The 26,106-nt window shown below is 41.5% G+C and overlaps 1 protein-coding gene across 1 annotated transcript in view; it reads right to left on the bottom strand.

Annotated features, from left to right (window-relative positions):
* SUPT6H (SPT6 homolog, histone chaperone and transcription elongation factor) overlaps positions 1 to 26,106 on the bottom strand; it is an 83,320-nt gene that overhangs the window by 8,659 nt on the left and 48,555 nt on the right. Inside the window, exons 12-31 of the mRNA XM_073616777.1 lie at positions 25,210 to 25,358; positions 22,099 to 22,200; positions 19,936 to 20,065; positions 19,533 to 19,687; positions 19,264 to 19,414; positions 17,559 to 17,754; positions 16,502 to 16,641; positions 16,273 to 16,390; positions 16,113 to 16,189; positions 15,154 to 15,289; positions 14,526 to 14,663; positions 14,260 to 14,427; positions 12,109 to 12,236; positions 11,010 to 11,217; positions 10,763 to 10,910; positions 10,480 to 10,622; positions 10,251 to 10,391; positions 9,958 to 10,153; positions 3,046 to 3,284; positions 1,948 to 2,061 (exon numbers count right to left, since the gene is read on the bottom strand). Coding sequence (XP_073472878.1) covers positions 1,948 to 2,061; positions 3,046 to 3,284; positions 9,958 to 10,153; positions 10,251 to 10,391; positions 10,480 to 10,622; positions 10,763 to 10,910; positions 11,010 to 11,217; positions 12,109 to 12,236; positions 14,260 to 14,427; positions 14,526 to 14,663; positions 15,154 to 15,289; positions 16,113 to 16,189; positions 16,273 to 16,390; positions 16,502 to 16,641; positions 17,559 to 17,754; positions 19,264 to 19,414; positions 19,533 to 19,687; positions 19,936 to 20,065; positions 22,099 to 22,200; positions 25,210 to 25,358 — 2,977 coding nt within the window. The remainder of the gene's footprint in view (positions 1 to 1,947; positions 2,062 to 3,045; positions 3,285 to 9,957; positions 10,154 to 10,250; positions 10,392 to 10,479; positions 10,623 to 10,762; positions 10,911 to 11,009; positions 11,218 to 12,108; positions 12,237 to 14,259; positions 14,428 to 14,525; positions 14,664 to 15,153; positions 15,290 to 16,112; positions 16,190 to 16,272; positions 16,391 to 16,501; positions 16,642 to 17,558; positions 17,755 to 19,263; positions 19,415 to 19,532; positions 19,688 to 19,935; positions 20,066 to 22,098; positions 22,201 to 25,209; positions 25,359 to 26,106) is intronic.

Raw genomic sequence — 26,106 nt, 5'->3', positions numbered from 1 at the left:
TCTGCTCTCCTATAGTTATTGTGAACCCGGAGGCATGCCTAATGGAGGTAATGGCCACCAAAAATGCCTCTTATTTTCCATCTCTGCCTCACTCTGTAACCTTCACTTCCTGTCCAATACCCAAACAGAAAGTGAGAGAACATCCCTGCAAATTAAGAGAAACCCTTGGAGGCCATCAGAACTAGTGTCCACATTGGAAGATTTACCCTTTTACTTTTCTGGGGACAACCCAAAATGTGGTATTTTTTTTTTACTTTCACTTTTAATGCTAACGGTAAACAGATAATAAAATAGAGAGGGTGAATCTCCTTAACTAGTCAGCAATATAAACCGACAGCTGTTCTAATCCAGCTCCACTCTACCCAAAACGAAAGAAAAAGTTTTGCCTTTAGTAATACTTTAAGGTCAGAGCATGAGATCTTAGAGACAAGTTTGTTTTCTGGAAGGAAACTTCTGCTTGGGCTGCATCTACAATGAGGTCCAAGCATTCCAGGGGAAGGTTGAAGGGCAGATTTCTGAACAATGGTTACCCAACCCAAAGCCTGAAGTAACTGAATAGCCTTGTGGACACTGGCAAATAGGGAGACGAGTATTTCAAAAGAAGGTTGTCGAGGTACTCTGTGACCTGAATGCCCCAAATTCATAAGAGGGCAAGTACCTGTGTAAACACCATGGGTGCAGAGAATAGGCCAAACAGCAGTGAGACAAACTGAAAGTGTTTGTCTCCTAGTTCAAAGTGCTGATGAGGTGGGTAAATGGGAATATGCAGATAGACATCTTGAATGCCTGCAGATGCTAGGTTCCCCTCCTCTCAGGGAGGCAATAAACGACCTTACAGATTCCATATTAAACTTTGGAACTGGAAGGTATATCGGTTAAGGGATTTTTGGTCCAGGATAGAACAAATACTCACATTGGGTTTTGGTACCGTGAACAGGTTAAAAAAAATCTTTTAAATCTGTCCTCCAGAGGGACAAGGACGGCTACTACCTGGGGACAAGAGATATTTGAGAGCAGTCTGCAAATCGAAGCATCCATAAGCAGGTTTTGGCTGATTTGACAGAAGCAGTGAGTTTGAAACTATTTTGTATCCCTTTCAAAACCACCAATTGAATCCACAGTCCTGGGATGTCTGTGACCCAGAGAAAAGCAAACTAACAGAAAACACCTGTTGATCTTGCCAAAAATCCAGTGTGCTCATCACTACTTGTTAGCATAAAACAAAGTTATTGTCCTTCTGGAAACTACTAATACATAATGCTCAGTATATGTAATGCTTTGGCTGGGGATATGCTGCAGAAGACAATATGAAACTGGGAACGTTACACATGGCTAGTAGAGATCAATACTATTTCCTTAATCAATGTTCCCACTGCAGACTGCTGAAGTTCGAGGGATGCACATCATATATCTAAGGGAGGCAGTTTGGCTCTTTTCTTGGGGGAAAATGTAATCTGGATAATTGAATGTTGCCCCAAGCATGCTCAACCAGAAGGGCATACAGATATTCACGGGGTAGAACATTATGTAATGTTTGTAAGCATCATAAAGAAACATAATGTATTATAACTTGTGTACACATTACCTGCAGCTCCAATGAACACTATTAGAAAAATATTAGCAAAGTGGAAGGAAAGAAATTGCATGGTTGTATCTATCTATTGTCAGGAAAACAGACAGACACAGCAATAAAAAAAAAAAAAAACCTGATAGAGGTTCTACCCCCTCACTAGTATCTAAACTGAAAAAAGATAGGGCTTTACATAAATTCTAAAGAAAATACCCTAAAAAACAGAGATCCTATTTGTATACAATGAAAAGAGATGATTATGTTTCAATTTGTAAGACCTAGTATCACAAAAAATAACTAATTTGTGCCTGCTATACAATTACCCTTACAATGCTGAGTCAGGAAATCAAAAGATCCAAATGTACAGCCACACTAACCTTTTTATCTCCACAATTGCAGTCCTGGTAATATTTGTGGTTTATAAGATCTCTTGCAAAAGATGCCATGGGCTGCACAAATCGAGCAATAATTTCGTCTAAGTCTTCAAACTCCTAAAGAGGACAGAAAAACACAAAATATTCAGCAAAGGAGAGAGAGAGAGAGAGAGAGAGAGAGAGAGAGAGAGAGAGAGAGAGAGAGAGAGAGAGAGAGAGAGAGAGAGAGAGAGAGAGAGAGAGAGAGAGAGAGAGAGAGAGAGAGAGAGAACGAGAGAGAACGAGAGAGAACGAGAGAACGAGAGAGAACGAGAGAGAGAGAGAGAACGAGAGAGAGAGAGAGAACGAGAGAGAGAGAGAGAGAACACGAGAAAGAGAACGAGAGAGAGAGAACGAGAGAGAGAGAACGAGAGAGAGAGAACGAGGAGAGAGAGAGAGAGAGAACGAGAGAGAACGAGAGAGAGAGAGAGAGAGAGAACGAGAGAGAGAGAGAGAGAACGAGAGAGAGAGAGAGAACGAGAGAGAGAGAACGAGAGAGAGAGAACAAGAGAGAGAGAACGAGAGAGAGAGAACAGAGAGAGAGAACGAGAGAGAGAGAACGAGAGAGAACGAGAGAGAACGAGAGAGAGAGAGAGAGAGAGAACGAGAGAGAACGAGAGAGAACGAGAGAGAGAGAGAGAGAGAGAGAGAAGAGATAACGAAGAGAGAACGAGAGAGAGAGAACGAGAGAGAACGAGAGAGAGAGAACGAGAAGAGAACGAGAGAGAGAGAGAGAGAGAGAGAGAGAGAGAGAGAGAGAGAGAGAGAGAGAGAGAGCGCCTAAATAGATGAATTCTAAACCACATATGCTTTGCCACAAGGTTGCATTCAAAAGCACAAAGAAACAACTCTGACAGCAGTAGATTTAACAGTCACTGTTCTAGTAAATATGTTTCAGCAAGCTGTCAAATGTGCCAACTAGAATGGCACAGGCCACTATAAAGGGAACAAAACAGCTCTCTCCATGTACTTGCAATGGTATATATTGTATAAACTTAAAAAAAAAATAAAGCCATCTTAAAATGTACCTTTACAGGGTGCACACTGCTCATTTCCACATACCTCAGTGTTAATCCACAGCGTTGACCCCAGACTGAAGGCATTTTCCTTCCCTTCCTCTCGTACATCCACATGTTGGTAAATACCTTCGCTAACCTTCCATGTGACTGTTAGATGATTCTCCCCCTTACTGCTTGGTCGAATAATGACATCACCCTGGTCCATGGTCTCCATCATCTTTTCAGCTTGCTTGAAGTTAATATTGTGGAAAGAGGGATGTGCAATGACACGTTTTATGTAAGCTGAAAATGCACACCATGCACCGATTAGTTAAGGGCCTAGGAGTTGACAGATTACACTAGTATCCTAAAAAAAAAGAAAAGCTTTTACGTTGACCCAAAAAGGATGCTGTGCAGACAAATTAAGCCATCAAACACTACCAGAGATGAAGTCAGCAAATATTGCTGCAAAGTTGTATGCCTTCATTAGAAGATGCCTGGAGATTACCATGAAGAAAAGGAACATTTGTCCTGAATAGGACTGCTGTATATGCATATACCCATAAAGAAACATCACTAAGGTCTGTTAGAAACTGATGGATTTGGATTGGGTATTTCATGCATAAATTGTGCTGACAGCAAGCTCTAGGATATATGCTTTCTAGCAGGTACATAGAGGACTAACACCTATGGCTCACCTTTAAGATATATGGCACGTCTTTCTGGACAAGTTCTGGACCTTTTTTTTTTTTTTTTTTTTTTAGGCAGATTTGGGCGTTTTTCTGCTTTTTACATTGGTGACCTTTTGACCTGTACAAAATCATGGCAAAGACGCATCAAAAACGTGATAAAATTGCGCGACTTTCTGCCTGAAACCGCTACACTCAGGTGTGAATGGGGCCTAAGCGGTTTTGCAAATTTTCCATCATCAGTCAGCTATTGAGATTAAAATTGTCATCTATTCATCTGAATCATCTGTTATAAGCTTGTAACGAATAAGCAACGACAACCAATTTACACATGTAGTTCAAATTAATCATCACTGGTGCCATCTTACATCATTAGTAGCACTTAGGAGCATTAGCATTTTTGAAGTACATGAAGAAAAGAAAACTTAAAAAAAAAAAAAAAAAAAAAAAGAAAAAGAAAAAAAGCTGTTCGTAGCATTTAACATTTTTTTTTCTGCTTCTAGAAACTAAATTGGTGTTAAACTGTGCCCATGCACACTACAATAGGCCATTAGCATTTTTTGAGCTTCAGCATCCAGGAGCAGGGAAAAAAAATTTGTAGAGGTTGTTTTTTTTTTTTTTTTTTTTCCAGCAGAAAAAAAAATGTTAAACAACTCTACAAATTTTTTTTCCCTGCTCCTGGATGCTGAAGCTCAAAAAATGCTAATGGCCTATTGTAGTGTGCATGGGCACAGTTTTAACACCATTTAGTTTCTAGAAGCAGAAAAAAAAATGCTAAATAACCAAACCGCTTCTAGGAGCTTAAAAAAAACCCCAAAAAAACGCTAGTGTGCATGGAGCCTAAACTTGTTGATACTGTAACTGAAGTGGGATTAGAAACCTCTTGGGTGATAAGATCACTAGGCAGCATCCAGTATTATTCTAGTGAAAATTTGCTCTATTACATTGAAATAATAAATATGAATCCCTTTTATACAATGTATCTACAAATGTTGGTTAAAAAAAAAAAAACAAACACATGGCTTATTTTCCATTTTTATGATGCTGGGTTATGATCATGTTTTTTTGCTTAAAAATAAACAAACATGTCATACTTACTGCTCTGTGCAGTGGTTTTGCAAAGAGCAGCCCAGATCCTCCTCCTCTCAGGTCCCTCTTCGTCGCTCCTGGCCCCTCGCTCCTGCCAAATGCCTCCACGGCAAAAAGCTTGCTATGGGGGGCACCAGAGCCGAGCTGCAGCTCTGCATGTCCATTCAGACAGAGAGCCGCAAAACTAGGACCCACCCCTCTCTCATTGGCTCACTGACTTTGATTGAGAGTAGTGGGAGCCAATGGTGCTCCACTGCTGTCCCAGCCAATGAGAAGAGAGAATCCCGGGCAGCTGAGTATCTCCTACAACATCGCTGGATAGAGATGGGCTCAGGTACAGTGCATCCGGAAAATCTTCACAGCGCTTCACTTTTTCCACATTTTGTTATGTTACAGCCTTATTCCAAAATGGATTAATTTTTTCTTCTCAAAATGCTACAAACAATACCCCATAATGACAACATAAAAGAAGCTCGTTTGAAAGCTTTCCAAATGTATTAAAAAAAAAAAAAAATCACATGTACATAAGCATTCACAGCCTTTGCCATGACATTTAAAATTGAGCTCAGGTGCAATCAGTTTTTTCCACTGATGATTCTTCAGATGTTTCTACAACTTGGAGTCCACCTGTGGTACAGTCAGTCAATTGGACGTGATTTGGAAAGGCACACACCTGTCTATACAAGGTCCCATAATTAACAGTGCATGTCAGAGCACAAACCAAGCCATGGAATCCAAGAAAATGTCTGTAGACCTTCAAGACAGGATTGTATCGAGGCACAGATCTGGGGAGAGGTTCAGAAAAATTTCTGCAGCATTGAAGGTCCCAATGAGCACAGTGGCCTCCATCATCTGTGAATGGAAGAAGTTTAGAACCACCAGAATTGTTCCTAGAACGGGGCGCAATGGCCAAACTGAGCGATCAGGGCCTTAGACAGGGAGGTGACCAAGAACCCGATGGTCACCCTGGCAGAGTTCCAGCGTTTCTCTGTGGAGAGAGGAGAACCTTCCAGAAGAACCATCTCTGCAGCACTCCACCAATCAGGCCTGTATGGTAGAGTAGATGGAAGCCACTCCTCAGTAAAAGGCACATTCCAGCTCGCCTGGAGTTTGCCAAAAGGCCCCTGAAAGGGATTCCTACCACGAGAAACAAAATTTTTTGTTTGAACTCTTTGGCCTGAATGGCAAGTGTCATGTCTGGAGGAAACCAGGCACCGTTCATCACCTGGCCAATACCATCCCTACAGTGAAGCATAGTGGTAGCAGCATCATGCTTTTGGGATGTTTTTCAGTGGCAGGAACTGAGAGATTAGTCAGGATTGAGGGAAAGAAATGTAATGTACAGCGACATCCTTGATGAAAACCTGCTCCCTAGTGCTCTGGACTGGGGGGCGAAGGTTCATATTCCCACACGACAACGACCCTAGGCACACAGCCAAGATAATAAAGGAGTGGCTACAGGGCAACTCTGTGAATGTCCTTGAGTGGTCCAGCCAGAGCCCAGACTTAAACCCAATCCAATGCTCCCCATCCAACCTGATGGAGCTTGAGAGGTTCTGCAAAGAATGGTAGAAACTGCCCAAAAGCTTGTAGCATCATACTCAAAAAGACTTGAGGTTGTAATTGGTGCCAAAGCTGTGAATACATGTGCAAGTGTTTTTTTACTTTTCTTTTTTTAATAAATTTGCAAAGATTTCAAACAAACGTCTTTCACATTGTCATTATGGGGTATTTTTGGAAAACTCTGAGGAAAATAATGAATTTGATCTATTTTGGAAAAAGGCTGTAACATAACAAAATGTGGACAAAGTGAAGCGCTGTGAATACTTTCCAGATGCACCAAGTATTAAAGCCTCTTTTCACACTGGGGTGGGGTCGGCGGTAAAGTGGCGCTATTTTTAGTGCCGCTTTACCGTCGTTTTAGCGGCGATATTCAGCTGCTAGCAGGGGGGGTTTTACCCCCCTGCTAGCGGCCGAGAAAGGGTTAAAACCACCGCAAAGCGATGCCGCAGTGGACTTTAACCGCCCTGCCAGCGCACCGATCCAGTGTGAAAGCCCTCGGGGCTTTCACATTGGAGAGACAGCTGCGGCTTTTTCAGGGCGCTTTGCAGGCGCTAATTTTAGCGCTGTAGCGCCTGCAAAGCGCCCTGGTGTGAAAGGGATCTTAGGGGGGGCTGGTGTAAACAGAAGGTTTTTTTATCCTAACGCATAGAATGCATTAGGATAAAAAATCTTCTGCCTTTACAACCATGGAGTAAAGTGTCTTTATGATGACAATGCTGGGGTTAGGGAATGTGGATGAATTTCTATATTTTTTAAACTTTTTCGAACATAACAGTGGTGTGTTAAATCACACTTGACTTGTCAAAGTAACTTCTTTTTGCCTATCATGTCCCCTTTTCTTTTTTTTGACGACGCTTCGAAGATGGCAGTTTATTCATCCTAGTACTGAGGTTATCACCCAACAGGGCCCAGTATTGGTGGACAACTTTCTCCACAGAAAATAAAGATTGTGAAAGCCAAAGACCACAATATGTCAAATAAACGAATACAGTCTAGGAAAGCACGTAATGTCACTTGCATTTTTTTTCCCGAGGTCTATGGAAAAAGCATGTTCGAGCTTCGAGTCTTAAAGTTTTGAAGTCAGAGAATGCCAGGCAACTAGCATTTTCACAAGGTGGGTGATCAGTATATTTCTCTCAGGAAAGTTTCCCATTAAAAGCACACAATCAGCCAGCGTGATAACTTTTCAGTTTTCTATATGTTCTATATCTTTACACTGGTACCATCAAGAACAGACTACAGTAAAACCTTGGTTTGAAAACATTTTGCAAGAAAAGCAAAATTTTTAAATAAATTTTGACTTGATATACAACCGATGTCTTGATATACAAGTAGCGTCAAGTCACAACTGAGTATAAAAAGAGAAGAGAGACGCCTCTAAATGTAGCAATATGGTTACATTTAATGAAGGTACAACATTTAGCAACTCACATAGTTGATGATTAAAAGAGGCACATCTAAGAATGCAGGCATCCGGGGTAAATCTGTCCACATAGATCATCCTTCACACCGCCACTGACGTCATTCCTTCCACACTGCGCTCCAGGAGTGCTTCAAGCCTCGCTTTCAGATCGCTCTACTGCAGGGTAGTCTTCCCGGTCACAATTGCAGATTGACAGCAGTGAGAGCCGGCGGTGCGGGGGATGGTCTATGTGGACAGCTTTACCCCAGATGCCTGCATACTAAGATGTGGCAATTTTAATCATCAACCATGTGAGTTGCTAAATGTTGTACCTTCATTAAATGTAATCATATTGCTACACTTAGAGGCGCCTCTCTTCTCTTTTATACTCTGTAGCTCCTGCTGGACTTTGCTTCTAATCCCCTTGTGGAGGCTGCCATTTGTAAATGGACACTGATGGTTACACAACCTATCACATAGCTATAATCTTTTTATATGGACTATAAAATGAAGTATTTATGAATAAATGGTTGTGGAATGAATTATCCCAGTTTCCATTATTTCTTATGGGAAAATTTGCTTCGCTATGTAAGTGCTTTGGATTACAAGCATGTTTCCGGAACGAATTATGCTCGCAATCCAAGGTTTTACTGTACTAGGTAACCACCTAGACCTGTTCAAACCTGTAAACCCGCCAGGAAAACGAACATAACAGATTTAAAATAAAAACAAAAAAAAAAACATATAAGCTAATGCATTCTTCTGAAAAGCTATATCAAAAGAATAGGGCTGGCCCAAGACATTGTGCTGCCTGGGTCCAAGAATGAAATGCTACCCCCACCCAAAAAAAAAAAAAAAAAAAAAAAAAAAAGATAGATATATCTATCTATCTAATGCCCACCAAAAGGCCTCCACATCCATTATTTTGAATCATATTTACAACTAAAATTGAATTTATCAGGAAGTCAGATTTACAGGAAACAGTAATTTGTCTATATGCAAAATGATATGACATACTATTATGTTAAATTCCAGTGCTGGGGAGGGATGGGGATCCGTGGCGAGTGCTGGGGAGGAGTGTGGATCCGTGGCGAGTGCTGGGGAGGAGTGGGGATCCGTGGCGAGTGCTGGGGAGGAGTGGGGATCCGTGGCGAGTGCTGGGGAGGAGTGGGGATCAGTGGCGAGTGCTGGGGAGGGATGGGGATCAGTGGCGAGTGCTGGGGAGGGATGGGGATCAGTGGCGAGTGCTGGGGAGGGATGGGGATCAGTGGCGAGTGCTGGGGAGGGATGGGGATCAGTGGCGAGTGCTGGGGAGGGATGGGGATCAGTGGCGAGTGCTGGGGAGGGATGGGGATCAGTGGCGAGTGCTGTGGATCAGTGGCGAGTGCTAGGGAGGGATGGGGATCAGTGGTGAGTGCTGGGGAGGGATGGGGATCAGTGGCGAGTGCTGGGGAGGGATGGGGATCAGTGGCGAGTGCTGGGGATCAGTGGCGAGTGCTGGGGAGGGATGGGGATCAGTGGCGAGTGCTGGGGAGGGATGGGGATCAGTGGCAGTGCTGGGAAGGGATGGGGGATAAGTGGCAGTGCTGGGAAGGGTCAGTGGCAGTGCAGGGAGGATAGGATCACAGGTAATGGTACTTATTTTGTCTCTGGTTCCGTGGTGTCTGCGGCAGCAGTGACACCTATGCTGAGATCAGGAGATGGGATCTCCTGCAGCCCATCCCACTTCAGGCCTCACGAGTCAGCTGACGTCTAGTCTCCGCCCTGGCCATTCTGTGAGCTGAATGGGTGGCTGAGGGCCCCTGAGGAGGGAGCACCTTCAGCACCCCTGACTGATGTGTGCTGTAGCGGAGCACCTGCACACAAAACTGCTGAAAAAAATTTGGGCATCAATTTGCCACCTGGGACCATTGGACCCACCAGGACCCATGGTGGGGCCGGCCCTGTCCACGAAGCTATACAGCAAAAAGGAAAACTCAGGAGCCAAAACAGTTCAAATGGAACTGAAATGCAGTACCGCTTTCTTAATGTCCAACCTCCAACATGCAGGGCATACTGTATAAAACTATAGTTTTGCTGTATCCCAGAACAATAAGACATAAGCACATATGGAAAACCTGGGAATAAACTACACAAACAACCATCTACTGCCTGTCACATCCACAAGCTCAAACTATAACTTTTACATCCACCAACTCTATTCCAGTGTGCTAGCAGCCAGGAGTTTACTCACTTGTACGCTGCTGTTTCTTTTTCAGCTCTTCATCCTGTTTGAGATGTGTAGCCTCTGTGTCAAAATCATAGTAAGTGTCCTTGGGTAACTTCCACTCATTATTTTTGTCCGACAGGTCTGAGGATCGACATGTCAAGTCCACACTAAACTTCTCAATGTTGATTTTCATTATTCGACAATGGACAGTCATGCCCACCTACATTGGAAAGAAACCGCCATATCAGGCTTACGCTCTTAAACTCAATTTATCATAGCCATCACAAAACAAGTCTCCCTACAATAATGTCACATACCTTTACTCTTTCTTCTGGTCGTTTAACAACTTTATCACTAATAAATTTTGTTGGAATGAAGCCAGTCACACCATTGTCTAGACGGGCTTTAACACCAACAGCCTGACCAGGGCAAGAGCCGCTGTCAAAATGATTCCATACCTACAACAAAAATGAATAACCTAATTATCACATAAAACAAGACTAATACCTGCACACATAACCTTTATTTTTTTTTAAGACGACATACCTCACTAAGCTCTGGGAAATTATCTTGTTGGCAAAATGGACACTGCCAAAGTCCTGTCTCATCATTCCTAATAGCTTGGTCATAGCTTTCTCCTTGAGGTCGTCTATGTGCAATACCAATAACACTGCAGGTGATCAATTTACCTGGAAAAAAAAAAATCAATACAGCTCTGAAGCATGTCAGTTAGCCAGGGATTTTAAAACACAAGAAAATACATTTACTAAATGAAATCTTTCCAAATATGCCATGTAGGATGAATTTTAGCAGGAAAAAAGCAAATCACCTATGTAGAACGTCTCTGGCGTTTCTTTGGTCAGCATGTTAAACACCTCCTCGGGGTTAGGTGACCTGTAAGGCGTTCGTAGGTCTTTGTACCTGCAGCTAAGCTCAGCTCGAATATCATACAATGTGATATGTTTATCACCATAACCCTGCAAGGAATAGTAAAAGTTTATTGTTCGGGTTTAAATACATTTTAAATGGATGGAAAAAAAGTAAAAAAATTAAAAAAAAAAAAAAAAAAAAAGTACCTGTCTCTCAAGTTCTTCAGCAAATGCATCCAAGTCCAGATCCTTCAGTCTCTCTGGATTTTCTAGAATCTCTTCTAGAGCTCCAGCAGGGTTGGCATCTTCAGCAGACTCATCATACTCTAACGCATCAACTGCCATTTTGCGTGCCCATTCATAGGTTTCAGGGTGCACTCGTGAGCCATCCAATACTTCAATATAGGAATCCGTACTAGGTTGAGAAAATGCTACAATGTTAGGATGCTGGAGAAAAAGTACTAATCCTTTACTATATTATCTTGGTCCTAAGTCAAAGGATTTATAGATTATAGATGCAAAATAAAAAATTCTCATTTGGTGGAAAGGAAATCAGTTTACTACTCTGGATCAAGTTGTCTGAATACATAGGAGAGCTTCCAAGACAGCCTAAATTGCAAAACCATCAACAGAAATGAACAGACTGATGGCCCAAAGCTTAGAATAAGCTGTAAAACACTTGACTTCCTAAAGACAGATGCTGTAGGTATGTTAACCTTGACACTGATGATGTTTTCTATATGCTGTTTATTAGCAAATATACAACATATGAAAAAAAATGTGGCTTTATGCAAAGGACAGGTTGCCGAGTTAAAATAAATGGACCAGTAAAATACAGGATTTAGCTCTTAACTAATTGTAAGAACTGATTCTCCTTATTTTGTCGTTCTTATTAGATTTCAAGCTTTTCCATGAGTGCTGATAATTGCAACAGTATTCTTTGCTCAAATGTTAACTTTTTACTGAATGAGAAATCAAGACACTCCACAGTTACAGTGTAAATCGGGTTCGTGGTTCTAAAAGGAAATCTGACCTGTGAGTAGGACATAAACCTGCTACAGTCAACACTTCCATAGTCAGGCAAACCAAGACCGTGCCAATTCAGTCCTGGATCATCTGTGCAGCTTTGTACATACTGATCAAGATTGTCAGCTCCCAGCACTGGAAGGTAGCCTCGGCTGTAGCAGGTAATATCCATTCTGTCAAATCCTCTGGCATTGTTTTACAGTACTTTAACAAAATGTAATTCAGCTAAAGCTTATATCCAATTTAAAGCGCTTTATTATCATAAAACTAAAATACAAACCTATCACCAAGAGAGTTTGTGTCTATCTTGATGAAACCAGCACAGTTGATAAAAACTTTGGGACCCATATGACACATGGTAACCAGCTGGGTACGATTTTCTAGACGTGTATTGTTTTGTTTGAGAATCTGAGAAAAGAAAAAAACTCATTTAAAGACAGTATAGTAAACAATGAATTTCTCTTACTTGCTGGAAATTAAATGGAAAGCTATATGATGTGTATTTATGCTTACAGATAAATGAAAAAGATCTGACGCTCCTAAAGAAGCGGGCTTTGCCCTGTGAAATGCGTTTATTGTGGAAATTCCATCCATTACGCTTGTGACTGTAAATTAATACCTAGAACTATATGTGTGGATATTTGTGCAATATATTCTGATGACAAGCAAATGTGCATAAAATGTTCTAAGGGGTGATTTTAACTTGAGTCTAAAATAACCTTTTGCTACATTTTATAGTTAAACTGACTGGAGTCGTACCATGAAAGTCCTATTGGTTATTTTGGAACGGGATTTATTTACACTATTTTGAGTTCCTCACTCCCAGGATGTGGACCGCAGAGATCACTAGCAAACAAGTCCTGGTGCCCCCTTGGTGGTTGATATAAGCCACAGTCCAGGCATTGTCTGACTGCACCCTGATTGGGTGTCAATGCAGTAAGAGGGGGGTCCAGTGTTGCAAAGCCATCCGAGCAACTCTGAGCTCCAGGATGTTGAAGGGGAGCTGGACTTCCACAGGTAAAACAATTTTCCCTAGACCATAAGGGACTGGAACACTGCTTCCTAAACTGGAAGCCTGGCATGTGTTGGTATGGCTTTACAGTGATATGGAAGGAATGACTTCTACTGTTGACTATTTTTAGGGTTGGACTAGATATCCACCAAGTTATGGAATTTCATCCTTGGCTTGGAAGGATCATGGGTAAGTCAAGACAAGGAGCATGCTGGTTCTAAGATGTTGTATTGGAGACATCATGAATGAAATTGGGCAAATTATATTGCCTCAAAGAAGGCTAGGATGAGGCCTAGAAGTCTCAGAGAATTTCTTTGTGGGATGTCACTTTAACCTCAAATCTCAAGCGTGGGCTCTGAGATAAAGAAGTTATTTTCTAGAAGGAAATCCTTTGCTTGGTATGCTTCCAAAACCAGACCCAAGCATTCCAGGTGAAGAAAAGGCTGGAGAGAAGACTGACTTTTTTTTTTTTTTAATTGATCAGCCAACTAAAAGCCTGGATCATCTAAGTTGTCCTGTGGACATTTGCTGACAGCCGAAAGGGGGCCGAGTCCTTCAGAAGGCGGTCTAGATGACCTGGATGCCCTGAGTTCTAGGAAGGTCAAGGAGAGGTGCTTTGACCTTTGTGAAAATCCTAGGAGCAGAGGATAGGCCAAAAGGGCAGTGCGACAAACTGAAAGTGATTGCCACTGCAAAGAGCAGAAAGTGCTGATTAGTTGGATTAATGGGAACATGCAGATAAGCATATTGAATGTTTACAGATGCCATGCAATCCCCTCGTCTCAGAAAGGCAAATGCAGACTTAGCGGATTTAATATTCCTTGAAAATGCATGTGTGAGGTGTTCATTACAGGCTGCTTCAGCTGTTCATGCTTTTAGCCAAAAGATTCTGTGCATGTGAATGGAGATTAAAGCCATTCTGCAAATTTGTGTCCTAACTTGTTCTAGGACATCCGCACACAAAAGCAAAGGAGAAGGTAACTGCTCTATTAAAGCTGTTGGTTGTTCATTGCCCTAGTACAGTTAGCTGCAGTTTAACATACTGAAATTGCAGAGAGAGCCGACTGCAGGGCTAGGCCTGCAAAGTAAAGAGCCTTTAGCAGAGTTTTAAACTTTGTATCTGCAGAATATTTGAAAGAAGTTACAACTTTCAAAGCTGCAGTAGAGAAAAGACATTCATTCTCCTAGGATACTAGCAAGGGGGAGGTGTTTTATCGCACAATCACTAGTTTTTTTGTCCAATTCCTCCTGCAGGCAACAGTATAACTCATAATCTCGCTGAGTTCAGTGTTACTGAATGAAGGAGAAAGAATTTTTCACAGAAGCGAGTTTGAGACTGAATGTGATGTCTCCACATGTGTACATATGGGAAGCATTAATAAATTCACCTCTTTCTGAACTGCCATGAATTATACTTGCCTTCAGTAAATGAGTGCCTTTACGTGGTCCAAGGCCACACACATACTGGATCAGGGACTGTGTGTACGGGTGAGAAATAGCTCTGTTAACATCAACGCCAACCTCATTGACTCTGTTGATGAATTCACAATAAAGGGCGTTCAGCAGTTCCTCTTTCACTACTTGATCCTGAGAGAAAAAAAAATATATATATATATATATATAAAAAACAAGCTTTGACATTCATATTAAAGATCAGCTAGACTGGAAAAAGAGGTAGAAGTTACCTGCAATGGGTGAAGTTTCAGACAAAGGATGTCATCATCAGTGCTGCAGACTTGGGAAAATTCAATCAGAGGATCCTGGACACGGCGAGCAATAGAAACCGCTTGGCGTAAAATTGGGGGATAGTCCCGGAAATCACTCTGTGGAAAAAAGTGCTTAAAATCAAAACTGAGTGTTGAGTTTAACCTCTTCACACTGGCTCCCGCTGCCCCTTCAAGTGAATCCCCATGCCAGAGGTGTTTCCTGCAACTTCCTGATCATAATATTGCTGTGATTGGCTGTCACTGAATTCATATGTTTATAAGCCCATCATGCTGGCTTACGATTTTCAACAGTAACCAGGAGCTATCAGTGATGGCGCTAAGGCTGCAAGACAGATCATGCTCCCAGCACAAAACATCGACACTGTTCATATGCATATATGTAGCAGCACAGAATAAAGTCCCCCTCTATGCTGCCAGCATGAAGGGGTTAAAAAACGAACTGTATGTTCTGTAATAAATATACAGAAAACAAAAGAACAGACAAGAGAAGCAAAGATGATGTGATTTACTTGCAGTAATGTTTCCCTTTAAGAAACCTAAAAGCAATCAAAATGTTTTTTCCTGAGGTTCCAGGTTTCAAGCTTACCTCTGATTTTTTACTGTTCATATACAAAACAGCTAGCTCATTATCAACCATCTCCACCCCAATAGAAGACATCTGCTGTGCTTGCTCCAGCTCATGAACAATTCGTTTAACATCCTCAATCATCATCTGTGCATCTCTGCAGAAAAATGAACTCCAGTTACAATATAAGTCTTAATCACACCTATAAATGTTCAGGCAATATCAGAATCAAGATGTCAAGCCTTTTTGTATCAGAGTACAGAAAATAGATACAGCTGCACATCCAAAGTAGAGAAACATTCACAATGTGAAGAGATATGGTCTTGGCAAACCCTTGATATAATAGCCCCAAGAGAAAAATACTGCCGTCCAAAAAGAACATTCCCAAGCGGAACTATGGAATTTATGAATCTTAAGAAAACATTTCCAGATGTCTTGCCTCCTATGGCAGCAAGCTACAACTGAGCATTCAGTTCCAATGCAGAGTTCAGTAGAAGGAGCATACCCATCTGCTTTTTGCTTATAGTCCACTCTCCTAAGGTAGTGGTCTCCAAACTGTGGCCCTTTGCTTGCCTTTATTGGGCCCTTGGGACACTTTCCCTCCCGCTGATACAAGACATTATTCCTCCTGCTAACACCAACAATGGGGCATAAATCCTATTACTGACCTCAACAACAGGGCACTATTCCTCATACCGTCACGAATGGCGACATGAGCGACAGGGCACTATTCCTCCCCCTAATGCTAAAGCTGCTCTGTTTACTTCTCCTGATGCCAGGACAATTTCTACTCCCATTGGCCACAGTCCAGCACCCACCTAAAGTCTGAAGGACCATTAATTGTCCCTTTGTGTAGAAAGTTTGGAAACCCCCGTCCTAAGGCATACTGCAGCTAATACTCCAGTGGTCTGCAGCCCCCTCACCTCACAAATATTCAGAGACACATGCAAACAGTAAATTTAAATAAGAGGGAATCTTACCGATTCTCACTAGCAATGGCAACAACATGAGGTTTCTTGCTAATTAAAAATTTCTTTAGGCTTTCCATGTCGTGAGCCTGTCAGATGTAAGAGATGCCAATATTAGTCCACAATTACTGCATGTTTTTAAATAATCAATTCTTAATAAGGTCAACACTACCTTACGCTCTCTCTCCTCCTCCCTCCAAGCATTCTTCCGCTTTGTAAAGTACGGCAAGCGCAGGAAGTCAGTGACCTCACCTTCCCCATTAATTAGAGAGCAAAAAACAGGGTGGTCCCTGGAAAAAAAATAGATAAAAAGGGTAACGTAATGGAGAACAAGAAAAGGAAAATACAAAAAAACGGGGAAAAGGGCACAATACCCAGTTCCATTTATAAACATATAGTACCTTGCTGAAGAAAAAGCTATACCCAAAACACGAATTCCTTTCCCTTGGCTCTCCTCCATAAAATCATCATCTTCCTCCACTTGTTGATCTGGCCGATATGAGGCTACCTTCAACCAGTTGTACATTTTACGGCTACACGCCTAGCAAAACAAACATAAAATATATTGAGATTCATGCAGGTTGATCTCATTTATTTTTGTGGCGGCAAAGATGGCCATAGCCAGGTCATGAAAGTCGGCAGTGATACCTGTAGATTTAATTTGGGCTAAATCGCCCTGGATTATGGTTAATGAACAGCTATCCGTAACACTTAAACTTGAACTGTTCAAGAGAACCTGGAGCCCCTGGATTCGATATCTATCGGGAGACACCCAGGCTCACTTGGTTTAGACATCGGTCTGGGTTCAAGGAGTTGGCACATCTTTCCTTCTCTTCTTTCTAGTCCTTTCCATCCTGTCCCCTTTTTTCTGGAAGTCTAGGTCCCCATAATGATTGTGGGGGATGTTGACTCGTATTTGAGTTGTGAAGTCATCCCTTCCAATTGGAGGTCAGGAGCCACATATTATGCCTGTGGACAAGACTGTGGCATGTGTATTCAGCTAATAGGATAGATGTCTCCTGTTGAGACTTGGCTGTGAAGGTCACCTTGTGCCTCAGTGGTTTACAGTCAAGAAAGTGGCTAACTTGACCCTTAGGCTCATTTAAGTTGCCAAGTACCATGGTGGTATGATTTTGTTATTTTTGTGTATGAGGCTAGGCTCACCACAAATCATGGACTTCATAGGTCCCGATTTCCTTACCATATGTAATGTTATTTATCTTTATTTTTGTAAGTTTATGGAGATGTATGGCTTGGCATTACCCCCAAAGTTATCCTATAATGTGATTTATACCTTTCTCTTGTAAAATACTTTTCAATAAAAATTACTGGAAACGAAAATATATTATACACAGTGGCCAATCATATGCCTGCATCAGATAACATTTAGAAACTGTGAGAAGGCCTTATTTCTAGCGTGACGTAAAACTAGAAAATGTACCATATTTGGTCTCTCACCTTAATAACATATTCTTTGGCCTCCAGGAGAAGTTTACTTTTCAACTCTTTACCCATTTGAGGGTAAATGAACTGCTTTAGGGCCCTTTCAATGGCCAGTGTGCGCTGTCTGTTCCACTCCTGAACCTGGTGACTGAACTCATCTCTGTAATAGAATTGCTTGATCTCCTCAAAATAGGTCTGCTCATTTCCAAAGCTGTGGAATGAGGAAGAAATAACTATAAAATTTACTTTAAGCAACAAATTAAAGAATTATATATTTTCTGCAGATAATCTGTTCAATTCACATGCTTTGATTATATTTGTCTTCATATATAAAACACAGATAAAGCTGCCAAGCCAAAAGGAAAAAAAAAAAAAAAAGGAAACTCAATCAAAAAATGTTGCTATAGCTGCTCAAGCAAGTTCCTCCATTACAGTATTTATAACAGCACCTGAAATCTTCATATGCTACATCAACTCAAGGTATGTTAGGTCAACTATGTACTATACTTTTTCCCATATGTTTATTGAGCTATAGACAATGATAGTACTATAGTTTTTTTTTTATTTTTTTTTGCAACTACAGGTTTACATTTAAAAAAAAGAAACACTGTCCCACATACTGGTATTGGGGGAGCCACTGTCTATAAAAGTCATCTACAGAAGAGCAAACTATTGGAAAGAAGAAGAAAAAAATTCTTAGGGCCATGTCACACCGGTGACAAGAACTTAGAAGCCCGTACAGGCTAAAAAACTGATTAGCTACTAAATATTAAGAAACAACAATCAATGAGATAAGGAACAACATTGCTATTGTTCAAGCTACTTGTCAAATAAGAAAACATTTGGCTTTAATCACTTGGCCTCTGAGGTTTTACCCCACTCATGATCAGAGCATTTTTTGCTATTCAGCAGCTACTTTAACTGGCAATTACGCGGTCGTGTAACGCTGTACGCAAAATTACATATTTATCTTTTTTTTTTTTTTTGTTAACACAAAAAGAGCTATCCTGTGGTCATATTTGACTACCATTGGGAGTTATATTTTTTGCTACATGACCGAAAAGAGAACATTTTTTGGGGAAGAAAAAAAAAAATATATATATATATATTTTCTACTCTTTAAAAAAAAAAAACTTCAAATAATTAAAAAAAACAAAAAAAACAAAAAAAACTAAAAAGGTCTTCAGAAATATAGGTGAAGATGAATTTGTTTACATGTCTTTGGTAAAAAAAAAACAAAAAAAACAATAAGTGTATGTTAAATGGTTTGTGCAAAATTTAAAGCATCTACAAACGAAGGTATAAATACACTGCAATTTACGCAGCTATAGACGCTACACTGTAATGGTGGTGATTAGCAACTTAGAGGGCGACTTGATAGGGTGGCGGGCAATATGACGCCGACACTGGCTGAGAGTGTCACTAACTGCCAGTGACATTAATAAAGTGATCATACTGTACACAGGCACTGGCTGGGAAGGGGTTAACATCCTCTAAAGGCAATCAAGGTGTTAAATGTATAACATGCCTAACAATGTGTAGCGTGTGCTGGTTTTACTTTGTTACCTGGCTGTTTTTTTTCCTCTCTGCTTTCCAAGGGAAACAAATAGCCAGATCGCTGATCAGCTGATGAAATCCACACAACTACTGTGGGCAGGCGGCAAGCAGTTGATAAAGCAACACAATTTGACCACTATGGCAGCAGATATTCCACACTTACCCCTCAACATCCTTCATATCTATGTTGATCTCAATAGAAATTAAACCCTCTTCTTCTGCAATGCACATCTTGAGAAACTGATCATCCCGCAGCTCCTTCACAAGTTTATTTTTCAGATACTTAAAAGCATATGCAAAATGGGCTTCATCCACTTCCTGCACACGAAAAAAACAGAATAAATACTAACAAAAGCTAGTTTTGTGCATCCCTAGTGAACATTAAGAAAGCCAAAATATTCTTTGAATGAAATGCAGTCAAAAAGCACACACTTGCCTTTCTGCCTTTCTTGGTTGGCACAACATTGATTTTGCCCCGTTCCTGGAAGGTCTGCCTCAGGACTTGTCTAACTAAAGGTTCTCTGGCAATCTGCAGTGCAACCATATACCGGGCCCCCTCCAGCACTGCCTCAGGCGTTGTGAACTGACTGTAAAAAAAAAAGATAAGACTAGGCCTTATGTAGGCATGCTTTAACATTAAGAGTTTTGTCAACTAGCTATGCTTAAATGATTTTAACTATGGCTTCACTTCCAAACATCGGTTTTATGCATGGTATTAGTACAGGGACGACAGCAGAAAGCTAAATGAGCAACTGTGGAGTTATGATCTGATGTCCATGATATGCACTCTATTAACAGAGGTTTATTTGCGTGTAAAACAAAATCTTGGACTGACCTGCACACATAATCTTTAGCAAGCTCTAGAGGCTCAGCTGGAAACTGCTCAGTCTCATGCCTCTGGTAACTGTCTCGCAGGTTTTCTCCAAACTGTTCTGGTGTAAGACCAAACTTCTTTGCCAAGCCATCTGTGAGATTTCATAAGATATACTGGACTCAGTAAATGATAAGAATTTGGACTTGTAGTGAATGGCATCCTAAAGCCAGGAATACTTGCAAGTGAAATACAAATATATCGAAAAGCAAAAAACTTAAAAACCACAGAGGATTTCTAGGTAAATACCTGACAGCATGGTCAACTATTAATTAGTCTTGGGTTAAATTCTCACCAAGAAGTGTGTGTGATGTCTGCAAGTTGACTACATAGATTTTGTCTGGTTGTTGAGGATTTCTCCCACATTTTAAAAATACATTGACATTTTAAAATGGGTAATACCTATGGGCTTGATTTACTAAAGGCTTTGAAAATCATTACAAAAGAAATAGTGCGAATTATGTGCGAAAGTAAACAGAAATTTGCTTTTCTTATTTCTAGATGGACTATAAAAGCCATCAAGTTTAGTGCATTAAACAATACATACAGTATTTATAAGGATAAGTTCACCTTTCAGGGGCTCACCCACACAGCTACATCAATAATTTACAGCAATCTGTGAATGAATGAACAAGTGTCATCTTCCATTGTGGTAGACGGCTTGTGGTTCTCAAAGGACTACGAGTGTACTGATCAGCGCACTCGTAGTCCATTCACACACTTCAGCTTTCGAACTGACATTTACCTGCAAAAATATGTACATTAATTTTTCCCTTAGCCTTTAAAACCTAGGTTTAGTTAATTTTTTTTTTTAAACAGCACAAGAGGCGGTACTTATATTCAATGATATATATATATATATAAACATATATATATATATATATATATATATATATATATATATATATATATATATATATATAAACAGGAGTTATATAGCACCAGCATCTTGTGCGTTCAATACAGGAGGAATCAGAGAGCCCTGCTCTTTAGAGCTTGCAATCTAAGAGGGAGGGTCAAGTGATACAAAAGGTAATAGCTGTGTGGGATGAGCTGATGAAGAAAATGAAAGTACAGTTGTTAGGTGGAGGCAGGATAGGCTTCTCTGAAAAGAAAAGTCTTTAGGGATCGCCTTAAAATGGATAGAGTTGGAGATAGGACGACAGATTGGGGTAGGGAATTCCAAAGGATGGGAGAGGCTCAGGAGCAGTCCTGGAGGAGAGTATGAGAGGAGATAACTAGGGAGACAGAGAGCAGGAGGTCTTGGGAGGAATGAAGAGTACAATTTGATTGGTACTGCGAGACTAGGTTATTGATGTAGCTGGGGGCAGTGTTGTGGATGGCTTTGTAAATTATTGTTAGTATTTTGAATTAAATTTGTTGGGAGAGTGAGTGGCAGCCAGTGGAGGGATTGGCAGAGAGGGGTAGCAGACGCTGAGCGGTTTGTAAGGTGGATGAGTCTGGAAGCAGCATTCAAGATGGACTGAAGGGGGGGTAACCTATTTAAAGGTAAACCAATGAGAAGGGAGTTGCAGTAGTTGAGGAGAGAGATAACCGATAACCGGGAGCTTTGTTAGGAAGGGACATATTTTGGAGATGTTGCAGAGATGGAGGCGGCAAGCTTTGGAAAGCGATTGGATGTGGGGCCGAAAGGAGAGTTCAGAGTCCAAGGGGAACACCTAGCACCCTGGCATGTGCGGATGGGTGGATGGTTGTGCCATTGAAGAGAAGTCAGGGGGAAGAGGCATGTAACTAACCTAATCTGGCCATACATGGATCAAAATTTGGCCGGTTCAGTAGGGACCAGACAAATTTTAATCCGTGTATGGGCAGGCTGGTTGTACAGACTGACTTCTGCACAACCACCCTGCCGGATTTTCTCTGCTTGATCAGCACCACTGGCTATAGTCGGCAGTGCTGATCATTGTATTCTGACGTTGGGGAAGTCTACCTGCTGTCATTATACAATAGCTCAGTGGGGAGGATTTCCCTTCCACATTGAATATATGGTTGGGGGAACTGAATAATTCTTTTTTCATTTTTGAGCGAAAAAGAGAGAATCATCTATGAACTGCTTTAGGCTTTAAGTGCCATGATATGCTTGCATATCAAAGAGAGGATACTTACCAAGACCAGCTCCTTGGCAGATAGAATACATATCTCTACGGGAAGCCTGCTTTAATTCTGGTCCCTTCTGCTCCTCCTCCTCTTGTTCTACAGGCTCAGCCCCTGGAAATTATTCAAAGCAATTAAACATATTTGTAATTTTACAATGCACACACAGACATTGAAAATTAATAAAACTGTCAGGAAGAGTCTATTTACAACATTATTATACTACAATCCACAGTGCAAACAGTACCAAATAACTTAAGTTAGTAAAAGTGCAAATACGTTGCATACACCATAAACTTTCAATATAAAAAAACTAACAAATCATAAAAAGTTTCAACAATAATTTGCAACATACTGATCCTATATTTATAACTAAGCACGTCAGAGATGAAAGACTATTAAACCACTCTTTTGCTCCCTAAGTTTGTATAAATCAGTCCAAAAGGCTTTATTTTCCTGTATTGTGTTAGATGTAAATATCTGAGGCCCGGTTCACACCTGAGTGCTTTATAGCTCTGAAGCTCCAAAACGCCCAACAAGCAAAATCCCATTCCTTTCAGAGACCCCTGTTCAAATATGAGCGTTTTATCGCCTGAAGCAAAATTCCTGAAGCTCAAAAAAAAAAAAATACATGGAGCCTCTTTTTGGCAGATTACAAGCATTTTTGGCCCCATAGACTTCTATAGAAAAGCCTGACTTGAGCAGAAAAACACTGGCTGGCTGGACTAAAATTCTGATCTCTGCCTTGGCTGATATTTGGATTGGCTGGCTTCTACTTGGCTAGCTGGGCTGGGATTGACCTGTCAGAGCAGTATACATTTTTGTTAGTAGAGTGAAGGGGTGAGGAGTAAGTAACACATAGTTCAGATTTTAAAAAATGCAAAGTGCAGTGGTCAGGACTAAGTATTGCAGGGCTCATAGGTCAGTAGTAACAGAGTTCACATGTCAGGATTAAGTAAAGCAGACTTCAAAGGTTAGGACTAAATTATGCAGAGTTAACAGGTGAGGTTAAGTAACACAGAGTTCAGACAGTAGCTGTTACTCAGGTATGACCCAGTATAGACCCTAAGATGCCCCCGTGTGCCCAGCTGCCAATATCCACCGTTAAACAGTATATTCTGTCTGCTCCTACTATACAATGCATTTTTATTACCATTTTTCCTTCCTTAGGGCATGTTTACAAGTGCAACAGGCACTGATGCTCCTCTAAAAAAAAGTTCACATGCTCAGATTGCCTTTCAGAGGTGCTTGACAGGTGGTCAGGAGGTGATGTCACCTCCTCACTGCCCGATTAAAAAAAAAAAAACAGACAGTGAGGAGGCAACATATGGTCTCGTCACCATCTTTTAAACATGGTCGGATTGCCTTTCAGAGGTGCTTGACAGGTGGTCAGGAGGTGATGTCACCTCCTCACTGCCCGATTAAAAAAAAAAACAGACAGTGAGGAGGCAACATATGGTCTCGTCACCATCTTTTAAACATGGTCGGATTGCTTTTCAGAGCGGCAGCAATGCCTGCTGCACTTGTTAATGATGATATTTGGCAGCGGCACTCAGGGCTTGTTCACACGTAAGGTTGGGAGGTGGTAAAACCCTGCAGAGGCAGCAGCCAAAAAAAGGTATACACATGCCGACGCAGGAATGATACCCCTTGTGACTTTCGGTGAGCACTACTGCCCGTCAACTGCGACCCATCCAAGTAAATGCAGCCACTCTGCAAGCGCCCCACAACTGCGTGCTTCTGAGGGGTCCAAGGGGTTAAAGCAGCTAGTGAGGTGGCGATACAATGCCTCCTCAGTCTGCTTTAACCCCTTGGTTGCTAGGTTGCAGAGCGGCCTTATTCACTTGAATGGGTCATGCTCTGTGGGTGCTACACCCAACAAGCGTGACAGGGTGCATCACTCTTGCTGCGGTCGCAACATGTGTACACCCCTGGCTACGGCAGCTAAAGGGTGTGTGGTAGGGGGGAGTGGTGGTAAAAACACGGTTCAACTATGGGGTTTTACTGCCCCTCAAACTGCAAATAAGCCCTTATTGTCCTGAGCCCCCAAAATGGTTGCTTTCACAATGATGCACCTGCGACTTTACTGTGGGTTAGTTGAGCTTTGCCTTAGACATCTATGGTATCCTGAGAATTTGGTGAGATTTCTAAAAGCGCACCAAAACTCCAGGAATTTTGGTGTGCTTTCAGGAAGCACACCAAACCCGCAGGATATCATAGAAGTCTATGGTGGAGCCAATGCTGACAGTACACTGCGCTGCACCCGCAGCACATCAGTGTGAAAGCTGCCTAATGGTTATTAACCCTGTTATACTGTAGGTGCTATTTACGTGGGTACAACAGCAGCTATAAGGGCACAACATCAGCTATATGGGCGCAACAGCAGCTATATGGGCGCAACAGCAGCTATATGGGCAGAATAACTTCTTTATGCTGTTTTGCTAATATAGATGTTGTTGTGCCTATATAGCTGCTATTATGCATCTATTTGGGCACAACAGCATACTGATGCTTTTGTGTCCATATAATTAACTGTGGCCATTGTTGTCTCTTGCCTAGTGACACTAACCTACCTGCACAGTGCTGCTCGGATCCCACGGGCTACGGCTATCAGACTCGGCCGGTGGAGTGATATGCTCTGCATGCCCGGAACTTTAGCAGAGGTATCAACTTATGCAGTGGCTGATGCCTCTGCGGAACAGCTGACTCTGTGCCACTGTTCCCTCCGTGGCTTGCGCCGGCTGGAAGCATTATGCTTGGAAGTAGTTCCCCTCCCCAGCACATTTGTCCAGGACAGGATGTGTCAGCAGGTTGGCAAGCCCAGGCGATCTACCAGTCACTTTGCCACGATCGACTGGTAGATGGGGGTCCATGGGTTTGCCGACCTGGGCCCTAGTGCTTTTTGGCTTAACAAAAATGCCTGAAGCTGTAAAAACACTTGTAATGTATTTCTAAAACGCTTTAAAAAAAGCTTGTAAAAAGCTTAAAAACTTCAGTAAATCGATACGCCTAGATGTGAATGGAGCCTGGATGTTTCAGATTGTGGTAGTGACATCAAGACTGGCTATTTATAAATCACTTCTTAATGCTTTTAAAGTACAGTGGTCCCTATCATATACAAACCTTCCTCCTCGCCTTCTTCAGGGATGCGTTTCATCTTTTTCTGGCTGGACTTGGCTGCATTTTGCATCTTTGGAATGTCTCTCCCATAGTACAGTAGGAAGTGGTTATACACATCCTTCAATTCATCCATTGACCGGACATCTTTCAGCCTGCATAAAGTTAAAAATACAACTATACTTGAGCAAAACACATCTTTTAAAAAAAGTAAATGTGAAAGAGGAATTCTTACTTATCTGTAAATCCCATGTGTTATAGGTGTGTACCTTATGGTGGTTGGGCGCTGGCAAAGCTTTAGAGGACACACCCCCTGGGCACCTCCCCTATAAACCTTACCCACTCCATAAGTCCTCAGTTTTGTAGCAAACATGGTAAAGTAAACCAAGGAATGAAAGGGAGGGTGGCCTGCAACATGTACTTTAAGTTATGAAATTTACAGGTCAAGTCAAAATTCCTCTTCTCTTTATTGTACAGTACAAAGGCAAAGGCATTATCCATACATGATAGGATAGCTCCAAGCAATGAATAAGAAGGGGGCGCAAACAGAACTGTGCCAACACTGAAGCAGAGTGTCCCTTGCCAGGTCCCAAGGATAGGACAAAGAACCTGAACATCTGATTGGAGCAGTAGCCTCAAGGTATGTTCTAATGGCTCTATGTCTGGGCAACGTAGAGAGATTTACGTTCGATGCTTAAAGGGGTTGTAAACCCTTGTGTTTTTTCACCTTAATGCATCCTATGCATTAAAGTGAAAAAACACCTGGCAGTGACCGGGTTCTTAAGGCCAGGTTCTGGTCAAGAACGGTTTTTAGTTTCCAGGAAGACCAAAATGCGAGCCACAAAGTCATCTCTGGAATTTAAAGTGCTTGTAAACCCCCCCTATCGTTTTCAGCTAAGGAAG

Source organism: Aquarana catesbeiana, linkage group LG02 (genome assembly GCF_042186555.1).
Source record: "Aquarana catesbeiana isolate 2022-GZ linkage group LG02, ASM4218655v1, whole genome shotgun sequence".
Taxonomy (NCBI): Eukaryota; Metazoa; Chordata; class Amphibia; order Anura; family Ranidae; genus Aquarana; species Aquarana catesbeiana.
Note: the sequence above shows the minus strand (reverse complement) of the source record. Positions and strands in the feature narration are given on the sequence as shown.